This window comes from Coffea eugenioides, chromosome 5 (genome assembly GCF_003713205.1).
Source record: "Coffea eugenioides isolate CCC68of chromosome 5, Ceug_1.0, whole genome shotgun sequence".
NCBI classification, from domain to species: domain Eukaryota; kingdom Viridiplantae; phylum Streptophyta; class Magnoliopsida; order Gentianales; family Rubiaceae; genus Coffea; species Coffea eugenioides.
Window position 1 is genome coordinate 7,468,116 of NC_040039.1, and position 17,534 is coordinate 7,485,649.

Here is a 17,534-nt window from a genome sequence, read left to right on the forward strand (position 1 = left end):
CACATTGCCATTGTAAAGTAGCATGAGATTTGGTGCTTTACCACATAACCTTCATAGTTAAACAAATTGAGAGACAAAAAAGTGATATTAGGAGATAAAACACACAACACTCTACACTTAAAAATATATATAATGTAATTAATTCTTAAAAATATAAATATCTTTTTAACATTGTCATTGTACAATATTATAATTGACTAACAGTTTTGGAAATAGAGTAAAAAAGAAATAGTGGTAAGGGGTTAAAGTAAACCCAAATCACTTTATCTTTTTATTTATTTATTTATTTTTGTTTTTGTTTTTGTTTGAAAACGAAAATATTCCCCATAGTTTAACAAATTGACGGGAAAAAATGATATTAGGAGATAAAGCGCAAAACATTCTACACTATAAAAAAATATACCGTAATTAATACGTAAGGATATAAATATTTTTTTAACATTGCCATTGTACAATGTTAAGAAGGTCGTAATGGTGGTTCTAGGTCATATTAGTTTGTATTGAAAAGGTATTTGAGTATTGAGATAATGGGAGGTATGTGTCTGTATGAGTGATTTTTTTTTGTTTTTTTTTACGTGGCAAGTACTAATGCTATATATGTAATTTGGAATGTTTTGGATGATTATTTGGATTTGGAACTTATGTTTGGATGGTTGTTAAGAATTACACTTGTTGATTTGTGCAAAGTGTGAAAGAAAATGATTAAGCATACTATATTTTGCTTTTGGGGTTAAATTTGGGATTAGGTTTAATTAACTAACTTCAAAAGTCTGATAAAAAAAAATACTATATTTTGCTTTCTTAGTTTTGCACAAAATGGCAATTTAGGATTTTTGAGAGAAAATATAACTTGTTGGATCTGTATTGTTATATAAACAGTAAAAATAGGAGATGTATGTGTAATTTTTATAACTTGAGGGGAGTTCTTTATAATTATTAAAAATCGTAGGGGAGGTTTGTGAAATTGTCTCATCTATAAAGGATCAACAGAAATACTTACAAATATATACATATGTATATACACACATTTATATATCACTATGTGTGCGCGCGGTAAATGGATTGTGATTTTGTCAAAAAAAGAAAAAAGAAAAAATACGCTTTAATTTTGGTAAACTGTCAATCCGTTAGACAACGCTTGTGATAAGTCGAACAATTATTTGTTAATAATTTGATCACAATAACATCATATGCTTGAATCTAGATCAATTTTTAGTTATAAACAGAATTTGAATGAGGCAAACTCTACATTACGCCTTGAATACCAAGTGTGGGGCAGGAAGAAAGTTTCTTTGCATTACTAAAGAAGAAACATCAACGCATAATTTTGTTTGAATTCTATATTTTAATTCAATCAATACAATTGTATTTTGCTTACATCATAACTAGTTGCAACTATTAATGCGTAGTTCTACTGGTTATTGGTAAGGAGCAATTTAAATTTGAACCATTTTGAACCACCGGTGTTATTGATTTATATTTTAATATTATCACTATCTCCTCTTGTTCTTTTTTTTATAATAAAATAGAATAATTTTATTAATCATGAGATCAAATCTGCAACAAGTGTAGAACAAATAAAAAATGGAGGAGAGTTTCCCTATATACAAGAATCTAAAAGATTAGCAGTATACTTAATAAGGTTATGAGCAGGAATATTAAACGACCTAAAAATCCATGAAACTTTCCAACATATGAAATCTTGACATAAGACAATGGTATCATCAATCAACAAACCACATGATGAATCGTTAGATTCCAAACGGTCCAACATTTTGATGACTTTTTGTGAATCTCGTTCCAAAACAATCTTATTGAAACCCAAATCATGTAGTAATTGAATAGCATGTTTTGCCGCATATGATTCAACCACATCTGGTTCCAATATCCCAAGAATTTTTTTGGAAAGGTCAGCAATGAAACTTCCTTTATCATCTCGAATAATAACACCAACCCCTGATGATTAATCATCCATAAACACAGATCCATCAAAGTTTGCCTTAACAAAACCTGCATTGGGTCGTATCCAATGACCTATTGATAACCTTGATTGAAGAGAGGCAGGCGTATTGAACTTATCTTTGGAATTTGCTTCATGGAATTGATCTAGGAATGTTATGGACAGGGAGACCAAGCTAAGAGGATCTCTGTAGGGCCTATCAAAGATCGCTCCATTTCGATTATTCAATAAATTCCAAAGAATAACACCCACCAATTCCATCTCTTTGCTTGATAGTCGCAAAAGATGGTTGGGAAGCCAAGATGTAATCTGTTCAGCAGATTGCAGTTGAACTTTCTGGTTTAAGAAACTAAGCGCCCACGATTGCACAGCTATAGGATAAGTTAAGAAGGTATGATCAAAATCATCAACTGGAGCGAGACATAAAGGGCAAGAGGTATCTAAATGGAACCCTTTAGTATTGAGTTTTGTGCTGGTTGGCAGTATATCTTTACATGCCCTCCATAAGAAAATTTTAATTTTCTCAGGGAAGATTCAAGTGCCAAAGCCGAGACCAAACACTTTGCTCTAGAGTACTACTACTTGATGGCAAATTCTTCCAATTAGAAGATTGCTGCTAGATCAAGTGATACGCACTCTTTACAGTAAAAGATCCATTCTTTGAAAAGTGCTAGATTAGCTTATCCCTATTGTGAGCGTCTCCAATTGGAATGCTTTGAATTAATTCAATCTTCTCAGGCCAAAAAATTTCCTGCAATAAGTCAACTCGCCAAGTGTTTCGCTCGTAGTCTATTAGGCAATCTCCTCTTGTTCTATTTATGACTTGCTGCACATTGTTTACTTCTCTATTCTAAAATTTTTGAATTATACTCATCTAGAACTTTCAGCCAAAATTTTCAGAAGTTTCGTGCAAAGTTTGAGCAACTTTATATGTTACCCAAGTAAAATTTATTTGAGTGTGGCAATATATTCTATGTATAGTATTTTACAATTTTAATAGGTAACACGGGATTTGACAAGGATCCTTAATTTTTTGTTATTGATGAAAAAGAAAGAAATATACAAGAGGGAATGTAGAGTCTTATGTCTTTTGAGTATATCCAAAGCAAATATATGTATGGGCATGCTATCCAGTTAAATTGCACAGAAGATTTATAGTATAATTAGACGTAAATGAGCGCATATTTGTGTATGGTACAAAACACATTACTCTTTTATTGTAAATTAGGTGTAAAGAAAATTATCATTTTAAATGAAATAATAGAAATACAAAGCATATGTAGGTATGAAATGCACAAATGCATTGAACTTATGCAGTATATGAACTTAAATGATCAATACGTAACATTGGATGCTATTAAAGTTAAATAATCTATATGCTCGTTTTGTGTGTGCCATTGATGATTTTGTATCTATATTATGAAATATATACATCTCTAGGCATAGGGAAATATTTTATAATAAGGTAAAATTTTACAATAATTAAAGAAAATGAACATCCAATTACAACATAAAATTTCCTTGAGGGATTTGTTAGTTTAGTTTTTAGTGTTACAACATGGATGCTACCTACAAGGAGCAAAAGTGTTGTAAAGTATCTAATTTGGGCCCAAAATGAAAATCCAACTTTGTGATCTCTTGATTCTTAAACTCATCTAGTATTATTTCACTACCAGTACTCCTGTTATTGGACGCTATTGTTGTTTTGGCAAGTGCTAAGTTTAAATGGGACTTTGGTACATTCATACGCCAAAAAAGATCACGTGCAATGATAAGCTAGTTTCCAAATTAACAATATAAAATTTTAAGATATAATTAATAATTAATCAATTAGATAAGTGCATCATTATTTTGGCTAAGGCTGAGGATAATACCAAAGCATTTATCTTTTTTTTTTGATACAAAGTAAATTTCATTAATAAATTATTAGAAATCGTCCAGTACAATTTGATTTACAAACTCCCTAATAACACGTTAAATATGCACAAAAAATTACAGATTTGTAGTTTAATAGATACAATAAGTTCAAAAAATTATGAACATATATGAAAAAATATAAAAAATTTTAAAGTTGTTTTCTAACAGATAAATCGTTACAATTCTCTTTTGTACATGTTATAACCGTCAAATTTACTAATTAACATGGTTTTAAATTTCAATAATAATGATGAGATCTATTGAAATATATTCAAGATCCAAAAGAATTTCAAATCTAACAACCAAATCATAAATAAATTCATACTTAACCAAAAAAAAAAGAAAAAACAAAATACTAATACTATCCTCAGTTAAATCTGAAGCATTAATGTTCTAGCCAAAAGCAAGTTTTACAAACTACTAATACTATCCTCAGTGAGTTAAAAACTTATATGGGAACTACTATAATTTTCAGTCATCTCTCACGACTTCGAAGCATCCGATTACCGAGTGCATCTTACTATCCAAATGAACGTTAAATCTTGTCCAGTTTTCTCGGACAAATTTTTTTTTTCTCTTTTCTCACCAATTTGAACCATGTTTCCCAACACAAAACGAGTTAGTAATTGCAGTAGATATTTGGTTTCCAGTCCAACTGTTGTGGTGACGAGATCCCAGATGGATAATTGAAGCATTACTCAAGAAAATAGTGGATAATTTGGGAAAATAGAATCCAACTCAATTTTCATGAACAAAACTGCATGAATCAAACTACAGAGACTGAGAATTGATGGAAAAGGGTAGAAAACGGTTACAGATTGAAGGAACCTTCGTCAGAAAGATAAAAAGAGAGAGAAAGCTCAACAGTGCAATTCTTCACCAAATTCAGCCAACACAAAACTTGATACAAAATTCATAATGGAAAAGAGATGTTCTTAACATGCTGAAATAGCTTTTAGTAATTAACGAACTAAACGTTGGACACTTAGATTGAAAACTCAAGTGGTCCGTTAAGTTGCAATACAGAAAGCGTGGTTCTCCTTCTGCAACTTTTTGGAGCCTTCAATTTCCAAGTCCACGCCTTCCTGCTGCTGAGTCCACGCCTTCAACCCAAAGCAACAGAAAATGAACTAGTCAATCAAACTAACAACTTGCAACTCCATGACGCCAACTGTGTATCTATCCATGCTTTTAATTTAGGTTTAAATTCCATCTTGCTTTCTAGAAGAAGGGGACGATGAGGTAGGTAATGACGATGGGGAAGGGGGTAGGATGGAACGAGATAGCTAGTGTGGAAATGAGGGATTTCAAAAGAAACGGTCCAAGGCAGAAGGGGTGAGAAAAGAAATGAAGTTTGTTGGGTCAAATTGTTTCTTTTTTTTTTTTGTAACCAATTTCAACAATGTCTTTTAATAGAAAACTAGTAATTGGTGTAGATATTTGGCTCCGATGAAACTGTCTACAAAACAGGTTTCGTCATCCATGCTTCCAGAATTGGTCTTGAATTCTGTCACATCTTCTAGGCTAAGGGGACTGTATAGTAGGTAGTAGGGGTGTGCATTGAAATCGAATTCGGTAATTTCGGAACTTTGAATTTGAAATTTTTCGAAATTTGGATATTAGGAATTTCGATCGATTTTGATTTCAATTTCACAAATTCCGAATTTGAATTCGGAATTCGATAATTACCGATTTCACCGAATTCATTAGGAACTTTTTGGAGTTTTGTTTTGTATTTCTAATTTTTGTATTATAATTATATATAAGTTTTGCTAAACTAAATGCTTAACTTTTGTAGAATATATGTTTTTAGTTATAACATAATATACAACTAACTTAATAAGACTTAATATTGTATTGTTATATAATATAATTATTAGTTAGATGTATTATTATATAATATAATATATAAAACATACAAAATTTGGAATCGAAATAGGTATTCGATTTTCGATTTCGAAATTGAAAATTCCTACACAATTCGAAATTGGAAATTCCGATTTGAGAAAATCAGTTACTGAATTCAAACCAAATTCGTATATTTCGAAAACGAAAAACCCGATTTTCATTCCGTTTTTCGATTTATCGATTTTGAAAATTTCAAATTCGATCGGTAAATCAGAATTTTTCGATTTTGCACATTTCTAGTAGATAGCCCCATAGCAATAGTAGGAAAGGAGAGCCAAAAGGAAGAAAATAGAGAGAATAAGGAATTTCGGGCAAAAAAGGCCAAGGTGGAAGGGTGAAGAAACGGATGGTTGGGAAGGGAATGAAGGGAAAATCCTCTCTCTAAGTAGAGGTGTTTCTCTCTCTAAGTAGTAGTGATCTCTCTTGGGATAAGAGCTCCTCTCCTCTTTGGTGGGAGAGTCAGCAAAATCAAACTTTTTCAAAATCCTACATTCCCGCACTTTTTCAGCATGGATTTCCAGACTATCTCCACTACCGATCTTGTCTAGAATTTATGCCTAATGAATGTTGCATCACTACTGAAAAAGCGTTAAATGATGCATGAAGGGTAGCAGCTCGCACACCAGAAGCTTTACACTTATGGAAAGCATATGCCAGGTATAATGTGGTTCTGTGGTTTCTTTCCTTTGTCTTTTCTTTAGAGGTAGACTTTGACCAGAGTACCTTTTTGTAACCTCCTTTCTTCATTTTCCCTTTCACTCAGAAGTTTCATCAGTGCATCTAGTGGTTTTTTATTTGTTTCTTGTAAAAATCTCCTGTTCCTTCCCTGTAAAAACTTGTGTTCCTCTTGAGTGTGGAGTGGAAATACCGCCTGGAAATTCTGATACTATCTATGGAGGGAGACCTGTCGGAGCTTCTACAAAAGTTCTCTCTGGCGGGCAACGAGCTCTCAGGAGCCACGTTGGAACTGGAAGATCTTCATTATGGAGTTAGAGAATGTGAAGGTAGTCTTATAGGAAGAGTGATGGGAGAGAAAGTAGCTAACTTCACAGGGGTTAAAAATTTCGTGGCTGCAGCACGGGGGTATCCTAGGAATATGACAGTGATGGAACTGGGACCTAATCTGTTTTAGTTCAACATCCCTATTGCTGATGACAAAGAAAGAATTGCTGATGGTGGCCCTTGGATGATAGATAATCAAATGTTAGTGCTGAACAGATGGGAAGAAGGAATAGAAGAGGATTATAGAGCTTTTGTGACTGCACCCTTATGGGTGCAGATCTGGAATCTGCCAGTACACTGGCTTACTAATGAGGTAGGAAGAAAGATTGGGGCAGTGTTCAAAGAAGTTAAATAGGTGTTAATCCCTCAGTTTGGAGGCAAAGAGGGTAGGCATTTGAAAATATTAGCTCTAGCAGACTTGTCTAAACCTATTCTTAGAGGAACAGTGGTTAAACTTGCAGGATCTCTCAAGTGGGTAGCTTTTAAGTATGAAAGGTGCCCTGACTTCTGCTATAGCTGTGGGATAGTAGGGCACAGTGAGAGGTCCTGCAAAGAGAAAAGAGTCTTAGGAGGAAGCATCTTAGAAAACCAGTATGCACCCTGGTTGAGAGCTGGAAATAACAAAATTTCATCTCAAGAAAAACCAGCTAGGACTGAAGTGTCTAGCGACAAAAGATATTGGAAGTTCCAGAAAGGAGAACTGGTTGAGCAAGAAAGAATCAGGACTCAACTGAATAGAAGTCTCTTGGAAACTCTTAAGTCCACTAGGCAGGAAGGAAACAGCAATCAGGACTTGATGAAAGAAATGGAGGATATTAGGATAGTGCAAGATATGGGAGCCTCAACTATTGTAGTGGAAAATAAGGAAGCTGGCCAAGGTTGTAGTGAGGACGCCATGCACCTTGACAAGGGGAGGCTTGACTTCCCTCTAGTGATTCAGGTTGAGGAAGTGAAACAGACCCCAACTGCAGTGGAAGAGATGGAGGAAGATAGAGTGGGAGATTTGCAAGCCAAGAATCAAGAACTAGGGGTAAGTGAGGGAACTGCAGGGGTGTTAGTGATCCACCATGAGTCCTAGAGAATAGGGAAGGCTCTGGAGGCTATGGATAAGCAGGCCAAGAGGACGTTTAGAAGGATGAAATCCCCAACTAAAACCAGAAGACCTTTGAGAGAATTAAATGGTAATGGTGCAAGCCCTTTGAACGTTGGAAAGAGAAAGGCTCTGATAAGGGATGAAGAGATGGAGGAAGTTAACAATGAGATAGTGCAGTGGAAAAAGACCAAACCAATGGAAGGACTGTTTCCTGCTGAGATGAAAGGAGAGGAGGTGGGGCCCTTTCTTAAAGGGGCCCCCCAAGGGAAATGAGAGTTCTGGTATGGAACTGTCAAGAAGTGGGGAGCCCCTTGACAGTTCCCCATCTGAGAGAGGTGAACAACCTCTTCCCTCCAAATCTAATTTTTTTAAGTGAGATTAAAAACAGGAAACAAGCTATAGATAGAATTGCTAGAGAGCTAAGATTTGACAGTAATGTGGCAGTAGAAGCTATGAATAAGGCAGGTGGTATAGCCTTGTTTTGGACTAAGGAAACACATATCTTAGAGGTGTACAAAACAGCTTTTACGATAGAAGCTAAAATAGAAGACAATGATACTCAGGTTGTCTGGTGGTTTGTTGGTGTTTATGCTAGTTGTGACCCTATGATCAGAAAGGAACAATGGAGGGTACTGAGTAATAGGAAAAGACTGTGGGGAACTAGATATATGATAATTAGGGACTTTAATGACATTCTTTCTAATGAAGAAAAATGGGAAGGAGTAGTCAGTGAGGAGAGGAGATTTAGGGACTTTAAAGATTTCATGAATCAGAATAGCTTAATAGATATTGGTTTTGAAGGACAACCTTGGACGTGGAGCAATCATTGGGATAATGAAGGTGAGGTCAGACAAAGGCTGGGCAGGTGTCTATGCAGTTTTGAATGGTTTCAAGATTTTGAGAAGGCAAGATGTCAGCACATTGATACTTTTACTTCTAATCACTATATGCTCTTGTTAGATACAGCCCCTGGGAAAGAAAGGAAAAAGAAGAGGTTTTACTTTGATAAGAGATGGTTTCAAAGGGAGAGGGTTCAACAGGTGGTGGAGAAAGCCTGGCATAAGGAGGAACAAGGATCAAGAATGTTCAAAATCACAAAAAAGATCAGAAACTGTAGAATTAAACTTCTGAAATGGAGGAATACTTTCCAAGCTAATTCTAGAAGCAGAATTACTGATCTGAAGAAGGATCTAAAGAGAGTTTGGGACTCAGTTTCTGAAAATAGGAAAGGTAAACTAGTTGACATTAAAGATCAGTTGAAAACGACTTACAAGGAGGAACAAAATTTCTAGAGTCAAAAGCTAGAATTAGTTGGTTAAGAGAGGGTGATAAGAATACTAAGTATTTCCACACCTATGTTAAGGGAAGGAGAGTAAACAATAGAATCAGGAATTTGCAGAGGGAAAATGGTTCTTGGACAGAGAATGAGGAAGAGGTAGTGACTGAAATGTCAGAGTTCTTTAAGGAGCTGTTTAATAGTGGGGGGAGAAGCGATATGTCAGAAATTCTAGAAGGTATTTCACACTCCATAACTCAGGAGATGAATGATAAGCTGACTAAAGCAGTGGAGAAGGAGGAAATTCATGATGCACTATTCTCTATGCACCCTGAAAAAGCCCCAGGACAAGATGGGATGTCTCCATTGTTCTTTCAGAGGTTCTGGAGCACCATTAAGGGTGATATTATCCCAGCAGTCAAAGCTTTCTTTAGCTCAGGTTTCATGCTTAAATCTGTAAACCATACTGTCATCTCCTTAATCCTCAAAATCTTGCACCCCACCAGTTTGAAAAACTTTAGGCCTATCAGTCTTTGCGGTGTGCTTTACAAAATCATCTCTAAAATACTGGCAAATCGTTTGAAATCTGTTCTAGACAAATGCATAAGCAAAACTCAATCTGCTTTCATTCCAGATAGACAGATTTTAGGCAATGTGGTTTTAGCTCATGAATACATGCACTACCTCAAAAACAAAAGACAAGGGAAAGAGGGTTATATGGCAATCAAGTTAGACGTGGCAAAAGCTTATGATAGAGTGGAGTGACATTTTTTGCAGGCTATGATGGAAAAAATGGGGTTTTGTTCTGCATGGATCAACTAGATCACAAGCTGCTTGAAAACTATAACCTACTCATTCAACTGCAATGGAGAAATTAAAGGTTCTGTGTCATCAGGAAGAGGGATCCACCAGGGAGATCCTTTGTCTCCTTATTTATTCTTAATATGCTCAGAAGGATTTTCCAACTTGCTGAGGAAAGCTGAAGAAAGTAAAAAAATCAAAGGACTAAAAATCAGCAGGCAAGGACCTATTATTACTTATCTCTTCTTTGCAGATGATTCCCTCATCTTTTGTAAAGCTAACAAGCAACAGGCTACTAAAGTCATGAAAGTCCTCAAAATCTATGAAGTTGCTTCAGGACAACTGATCAACCTTGACAAATCTGCAATCTTCTTTAGTAGGAACATGCGCTGTGAGCAAAGGGAAGCGGTATGCCAAGCACTGGGAGGGATGGTTGAAGCAAAACAAGGGAAATATTTGGGGCTTCCAATGGTGATTTCAAGAACTAAGGATCAGATCTTTGGTTTCATAAGAGAAAACATAAAAAGAAAGCTGCAGGACTGGAAAAACAAGTTTCTTAGCTCAACAGGGAAAAAGGTAATGCTGAAGGCAGTTTCAATGGCCATGTCGACGTATGCCATGTCATGCTTTAAGCTACCAAGGAAACTTTGCAAAGACATCAGTGCTTTGATGGCCAACTTCTGGTGGGGAGAAACAAGTGGTAGGAACAAAATGCATTGGATTTGTTGGGGAAGAATGGCACTGAAGTGGAGTGAAGGAGGACTGGGATTCAAGGATCTTGAAGCCTTCAATAAAGCACTGTTAGGAAAACAGGTATGGAGGATCCTTACCAAGCCAAACCTTCTTGTCAGTAAGGTGTTGAAAGCTAACTACTTCCCTAAGGAGTCCATTCTAAAATGCAAACCCCCAAAGAATGCCTCCTGGATTTGGCAAGGGTTAATGGGAGCAAGAAACTTAATTGATAAGGGTCTGATCAGGAGAATTGGAAATGGAAGGAGTACAAGCATATGGGAGCATAAATGGATACCAGGGACAATCATAGGCGAGCCAACTACCATTAGATCAAGTAATTGTGAGCTGAGGATGGTGGATGAACTAATCTGTCACAAAAGATGGAATAGGAACATCATTTTTAGGACCTTTAATAGAAATGATGCTGAGAAGATTCTAAGTATTCCTCTAAGTTTGTTAGGGAGAGAAGACAGTTATTTTTGGCAACCACATGCTGGAGGGACGTGCACAGTCAGCTCGGGTTATAAAATCATGATGGAGGAGAACCGTAGTGCAAGGAAATCGAAATCTGAGGAAACAGGTCCAAGTTACACAGATGGGAGTCAACAAGTGATACAGATATGGAACACACTCTGGAGATTCAACATTAAACACAAAATCAAGATCTTCATCTGGAAATGTATAAAAGGAGCATTGCCAGTAAGAGAAGCAGTGAGTAAAAAAACAGGAATAGGTGATCCTATGTGCAGAACCTGTGGGGAGGAACAGGAAATAATAGAACATCTACTGTTAAACTGTCCTCACACAGCGGACATATGGAAGGCAGCTCCTATTCAATGGGATGGGGCAAAAGACCAGCAAGGAGATTTTAAAAGATGGTGGCTCAGTATCTCAGAAGCAAGGAAAAGACCAGAATGGATGGAACATATTGGTCTGACTGCAAATATCTTGTGGCAGGTGTGGAAAGATAAAAATAAAAAGAAATTTGAGAGCTCAAATAGATCCACACCAATTAGAACAATAGAAAGAGCACAAAAAGAATGGTTGGAGCAAGTGGAAGTGGAGAAATCGAAAGGAAGGAAGAGCACAGAAGAAACAGCATACATGCATGAACAACAAAGCCAGGGCAATGAAGTTGAAGGAACTATAATCATGGATGTGGCAATAGCTACACAGAAAGGACAGAACACTCTAGGCATTGGTGTCACAGTCTGGACAACTCCAAACACTAGAATTGCAGAATGGGTGTTGAAAGAGAGAAGCCTGGGGAACAAAGTTTTAGATGATGCGGTGGCATTAAAACTAGTATTATGCAAAGCTGTGCAACATTAGTGGAGCAAAGTCAGACTCAACTTATATAGCAAGGAGCTGTTGAAACAAATAACACATCAAAGACCCTTGGATAGTAGAATGGCTACATTGTTGGAGGATATCTCTAATATGCAGAGTTTGTTTTGCATGTGCTCCTTTTGTTTGGGTAGGGAAGAAAATATGATAGATAGCAGAAAACTTAGTGCTGATGCCTTAGGCATTATTCTGGATGAGGAAAGGAATTTTCCTCCGTGTCTTTGAACACTTTTTGTATAGTTCTCTCGAGCCGTTGCTCACACATGTAATTTCTTTACCATAATGAAATTCTCCTATTGTTTCGACAAAAATAAAAAAGGGAAGGGAATGAAGGGTGGTGTCCGGTTGGTTGGAGAGGAGAAAAGGGACGACAACGAGGAAGATAGAGATCAGAGATGGGGTGTAGGTAGGTAGAGGAGAGAGAATTACGGTGGGGCGATGACAATACGTGCATTTTGAAAATGCAACAATATGTGGGAAATTATTAATAGCTTTGGTATTTCGGATAAATTACTCTGATAACAGGAGAATAACTGCTCTGGCAACATTTCTAGGTTTTGTCTAATATCTTTCATTACTAACGTGCAAGAAACGTGATAGACTTTCCAAAATGCTCTTCAGAAAAAAATCTTTGTTGTTCTTTCTCGTTATATAGAATGGATTATTGCAGTTTATACAAACTGAGACAAAAGAACAATTTTATTGCGAACCTATGAATATAAAATCATATCCACTATAGCACAGGCCTCACGTGGCACTTCAAAGGCTTGCTCTTCAGTGTTTTTTTTTTTTTTTTTTCAATAAGAAAAGGTTTATTACCAATGGGGACACAAACATTTAACGCCGATGCTTTCAATCTTAAATGTTGCATCCATCCTCATGAAAAAACTGCAAACATAGCAAAGATCAGACACACTTAAACTTCTAGAATTGATCCTATGAGAGATTAAAAAGGTCCTTAAAGCCTGTGATTTAAGTCTTGATGAAGGACTTGAGTTAAGTTTTATTGAGAATTGGGATTATATAGTCTAACATTTGGCGAATATGGTAGCTACAAATGTGATCAATTACGGGGAACAAATTCCTATCAAGATATATGACATGGACACCAATACGGAGCATAACGTATCTTTGAGAAAGGAAATAAACTCGAATAAATTCTATATTCAAGGACGTTGGTTCTCCGAACTTGTGTCAAGACGAATCTTAAGAGAAGGCACAATGATTGGCATTTATTGGGATAACAAGTCATCGACTCTTCGTTTCTCCATTTTGGACAGTAACTAGGTTCAAATATGTAAATTTTAACTCTTCTTTGAAATTAATATAATCTATAATTATGCTAAACAGCAACCATATTAGCCTTTAGCTATCCATTGATTTTAGCTATTAAGGATAAATTCACCACCATTTTAATGTGTTTTTTATTTTTAGGAATCAATAACTCCGGAAGCTTTTAATCGATATATATTAAGCAAAATGACATGTTAATTAGGTTTTGTAGTGGTTCAATGCTAACTTCGTATGGACTTAAAAACGTTCATGAAGCCAATCACTTACTTTTGCTAATAAATTGGTGACTCTAGTGCCATGATGGTTTCCCTTGTACCCCTTTCACGGCCCCTGATTTTTGAGTCATATTTTCTGGATTACTTGTCCCCTCCTCTTCATCTTGCATAAAATTAATACTTCTTGGAGGGTACGTATCTATGACATAATACTAACTGTTTCATGAGTTGACATGCGGGTTTAGATAACACGGAAAAGGGTGGCTTTGTCGCTACTGCAGCCTAACAAGGAAGAGATTTCTTACGGGATAAGTACAAAGATTATAATCTTTTATATTCACAAAGATGATTCACTACTTAGAAAATAATAAAAACACGAATGTCTACAGGCTACAAGCACGTACGCCCATGGTCAGTCAACGGTAAGAAAAAAATCAAGCAACTGTTGGTGCTAAGTTGGTCCAGTCTAATAAATTGCGAAAAATAAATGTGTGCAAGTGAATTATGAGGGGCCCAAACTAGACCGATTAAATATATTGGGGACCAAAACAACAATTTTTCGGTCAAGAAACTTCACTCTTTGTCCAAGGACAAATTATGCATTACAACCAAATGATAACGTTTGGAAAAAAAAAAAAAACCAAATGACAACTTAGGAATTGACGGATAATTATTTACTTTGGAAAATGATACTCAAATCCTCTTTCAAGTTTAATGCATAATCATCTAAATTTTTTATTAGCATGAAAGACCCAAAGAAAAAAAAAGATAACTTTTCAGTATGACAATAGGATTGGCAGAAATAATTCTTAGTCCTTTGACACAATAAAAGAGTGAGAAGGGTTTAAAGGAACTAAAAATGGTGTGAAACCCCTTAATTCCGAATGAAACAATCATAGTGGCTTTTACTTTGAGCTGTGAGAAAGTTAGATAGGGTGAATCCTTCTCAACAGACCAAATCTCCTCTAGTTGTATTAAGAAAATAGTTTGTCATTTCAAATTATACTACTATGATAGTTTACCACAAGGTTTGTAAATTTTCACTTTCAGCTCTTGAAACATATATGAGCATAAAGACATCCAGAATTTGAAGAGAATTTCATTTTTCCTTTGAATAAATTTTATATACCCTGACATCTGACAGTGTATGCACTATCACAGTTGAATATACGACACATATGCAAAATTTGAGTTTCAAATTTAAATTCGGATTATGTGTCATACATTTAATGCTGAAAAGTATATACACTGTCAGTGTATAGAAGATTAATCTTTTTTCTTTATATCTATTAAATAGAAAAATACAAACTAATTTTCTTGATTAAAAAAAAAGCAGACGGAAAAAGAAAAAAAAAAGAAAGAGACTTGGTCAACATTCAACTATATTTTATGTAATCACAAGAAGAGGACAAGATTGAAGTTTCAAATGTTAGGGCAGCACTGAGGTCATTTTCTAGAAGATGGTAACATGATATGTTTAAAAGGAGAAAAACAAGAAAATTTAAAAAGATATAGTCTTGTAAAGACGTAATAGAAAATTCAAAGTAAAAGAATGATAGGTCTTAGCGTTGATTTTGCTACAGACTAATAATTGGAGTCTTTTTTTGCGCAAATAGTCTTCATATGGAAAATTCCATGTATGTGATCCCTTTCAATGTTTGCTTCTTGAAAAACCCACAAGCATTTGTCAAGAAAAAGCAAAGGATTTTGGTGGTACACAATTTTCTTCAGAGGTTGAAATTTGTCCAGTACAATGAACATAAGAGATTGAGGAGTTAGAAGCAATATTTTCACTGTTTGGCTTAAGTTGACCATTTCTTATGGCAATTTCTCGTTGTCTTGAAATGCATGCATCTAATGATCTAAATCAAAAGAATTGGTTTTTGTAGAATACGTAAAATAAAAAAAAACTCAGGAGTTCAGGGGAAAAGCAGCATCCAATGTTTAAGAAAAACACATGTTCCTGGAGGCTGGAGCTTCTACAAAATGAATGCATAGAAAAGTTACCACGTAGGTCTTTGTTTTTCCTCAATCTTATGCTGAACTCCAGGAGGCTGCCTGTTTAATAATATAGGTAGCAGTATATGCCAAGTTTCCAAATTTATTTTAGATGGATTCCGTTTTTATTTAAAAGAAAAAAAACTGGTAGCTTTATTTGCTCTATTCTGTCAAGTTAGAGTGCCAAGTATCAATTGCCACAATGAGTTTGCTAAATCTGTAGCTATATGCTAAGAATTTGATCTTGGCCATTCGACATAGCATCAAACAGGATTTTTATTGAGATTTTTCTAATGAGTATATCTAATGTAGGCAACATCATTTGAATGCATACATTAATAATTGTTATGTTCATCACATCTAAAGTGTTTTTCTATTTAAATTTAATTTTTTCTTGAAAATATTAGCACCTACAAGCTACAACCTCTCTCCATCAGTGTCTATTGGGTTTCAAAAGTTAGATAAACACTTTATATATATATATATGGATTTTTCTAATGAGCGCCCTTAGGTCAGTCATTAACACAACTAGTATTCATTTGACCTATCATATATATACACATACTAATAATTATTATCCTGTCTTGTATTTATATATACTCTTTTTATTTAATCTTATCTACTTTTTCTTGTTTATATTTACTTTTCCTAATTATATATATATATATATATAGTCATTTGAAAAGTCAACAACTATAAGAGGAGTGATAACTTTCTCAAATTGGTCATCATGAGTGTAAAGTCTTTTTATCTTTATCACATTTTAATTGACTACTGAGGTATTCCACTATTGCAGCCGAGTCCACGTTGGGGGGCAGGTAGTTTTCTTGCACTGTAAACCATTAGTCCAGCTAGGGACAAGTTGCCAGATATTATTCTTGTTTCTTGGCATTTAAGGTGACAACTTTTTCCACAGGTCTGTGGTCTTTGATATTATTTCGAATTTTAGATGTTCCTCTTTGTAAAAGTCAATATTCTAAGCACACTGTTAAGACTTTTACCAAATTAAAAACGACAAATCAACATGCCTTTCTTCCTTTCCATATTTCATCAGCGCTTCTAGACTTTTGCATCATCATTGCAATCAAATAGGAATACATTACAACAGTAAATGACACACAAATTGCAACTAGTGCAATAATTGTATATATTTTTTTTTCAAAATTCCATACACTCTTACATATGCTCTTTTTTTCCATATGGGGCAAATACAATTTTAGTTCCTAATATTTAGCACCTACACGGTTTCAGTCCTTAAAATTTTAGCAAGAAGAAATCTAGTCCCAATGTTTAGCACATCTGATGTTTTAGTCTCTAATGCTCTGACAACAATAAATCTGATCCCAATTGTATCTAATTTAAAACAAATTTAAGGCATTTGAAGAATTTTTTCAACTACTGATAAAATTTAGTCACGTATAGTCATGTGTCTGTTAGATTGAATTTAGAAATAAATAAACAAAATAGTGAAACCAGTCGAAGCACTCAGTTTATCGAACCAGAATTCTATTTTCACTCTCTATCCCCACTGTTCCGCCAACATGAAACCCTAACACTAATTTTTGCGTATAGTTTAACAAATTTCTTTCATGTTTCTTGGTTAATTAGTTACTAACATGCCATCACATGAGTTTTTTTTTAATTGTACAAATTCAGCCATTGTTTTGCTTCTTTTAAAAAAATAATTAAACAAATGCGTGGCTGCACATGAGTAATTAAGTCAGTAATGGGAAAAATCCATCAATTGTTCTAAATTTGTTTGAAATTGAAAACATTAGGGACCAAATTTATTTTTACCAAGACTGTAGGGACTAAAATCGTATTAGGTGCCAAACACTAGGATCAAACTTTGTTTTGTTCAAACTTTAAGAACTAAAATCATACAAATACCAAATATTAGGGATTGAAACTACATTTCTCCCTTTCCATATACTAAGCCGCCATTTACAAACGAACTCCATGTATACAACAATGTTATACAAATTCAAATCA

General features: G+C 35.0%; 1 protein-coding gene across 1 annotated transcript; it reads left to right on the plus strand.

Annotated features, from left to right (window-relative positions):
• The first annotated feature begins 8,149 nt into the window (after positions 1-8,149).
• On the plus strand, positions 8,150-9,921 carry LOC113771107. The gene is made up of 2 exons (XM_027315727.1): positions 8,150-9,110; positions 9,173-9,921. Exons 1-2 carry the CDS (start codon positions 8,150-8,152, stop codon positions 9,919-9,921), a joined length of 1,710 nt encoding a protein of 569 aa, XP_027171528.1.
• Positions 9,922-17,534: the final 7,613 nt, after the last annotated feature.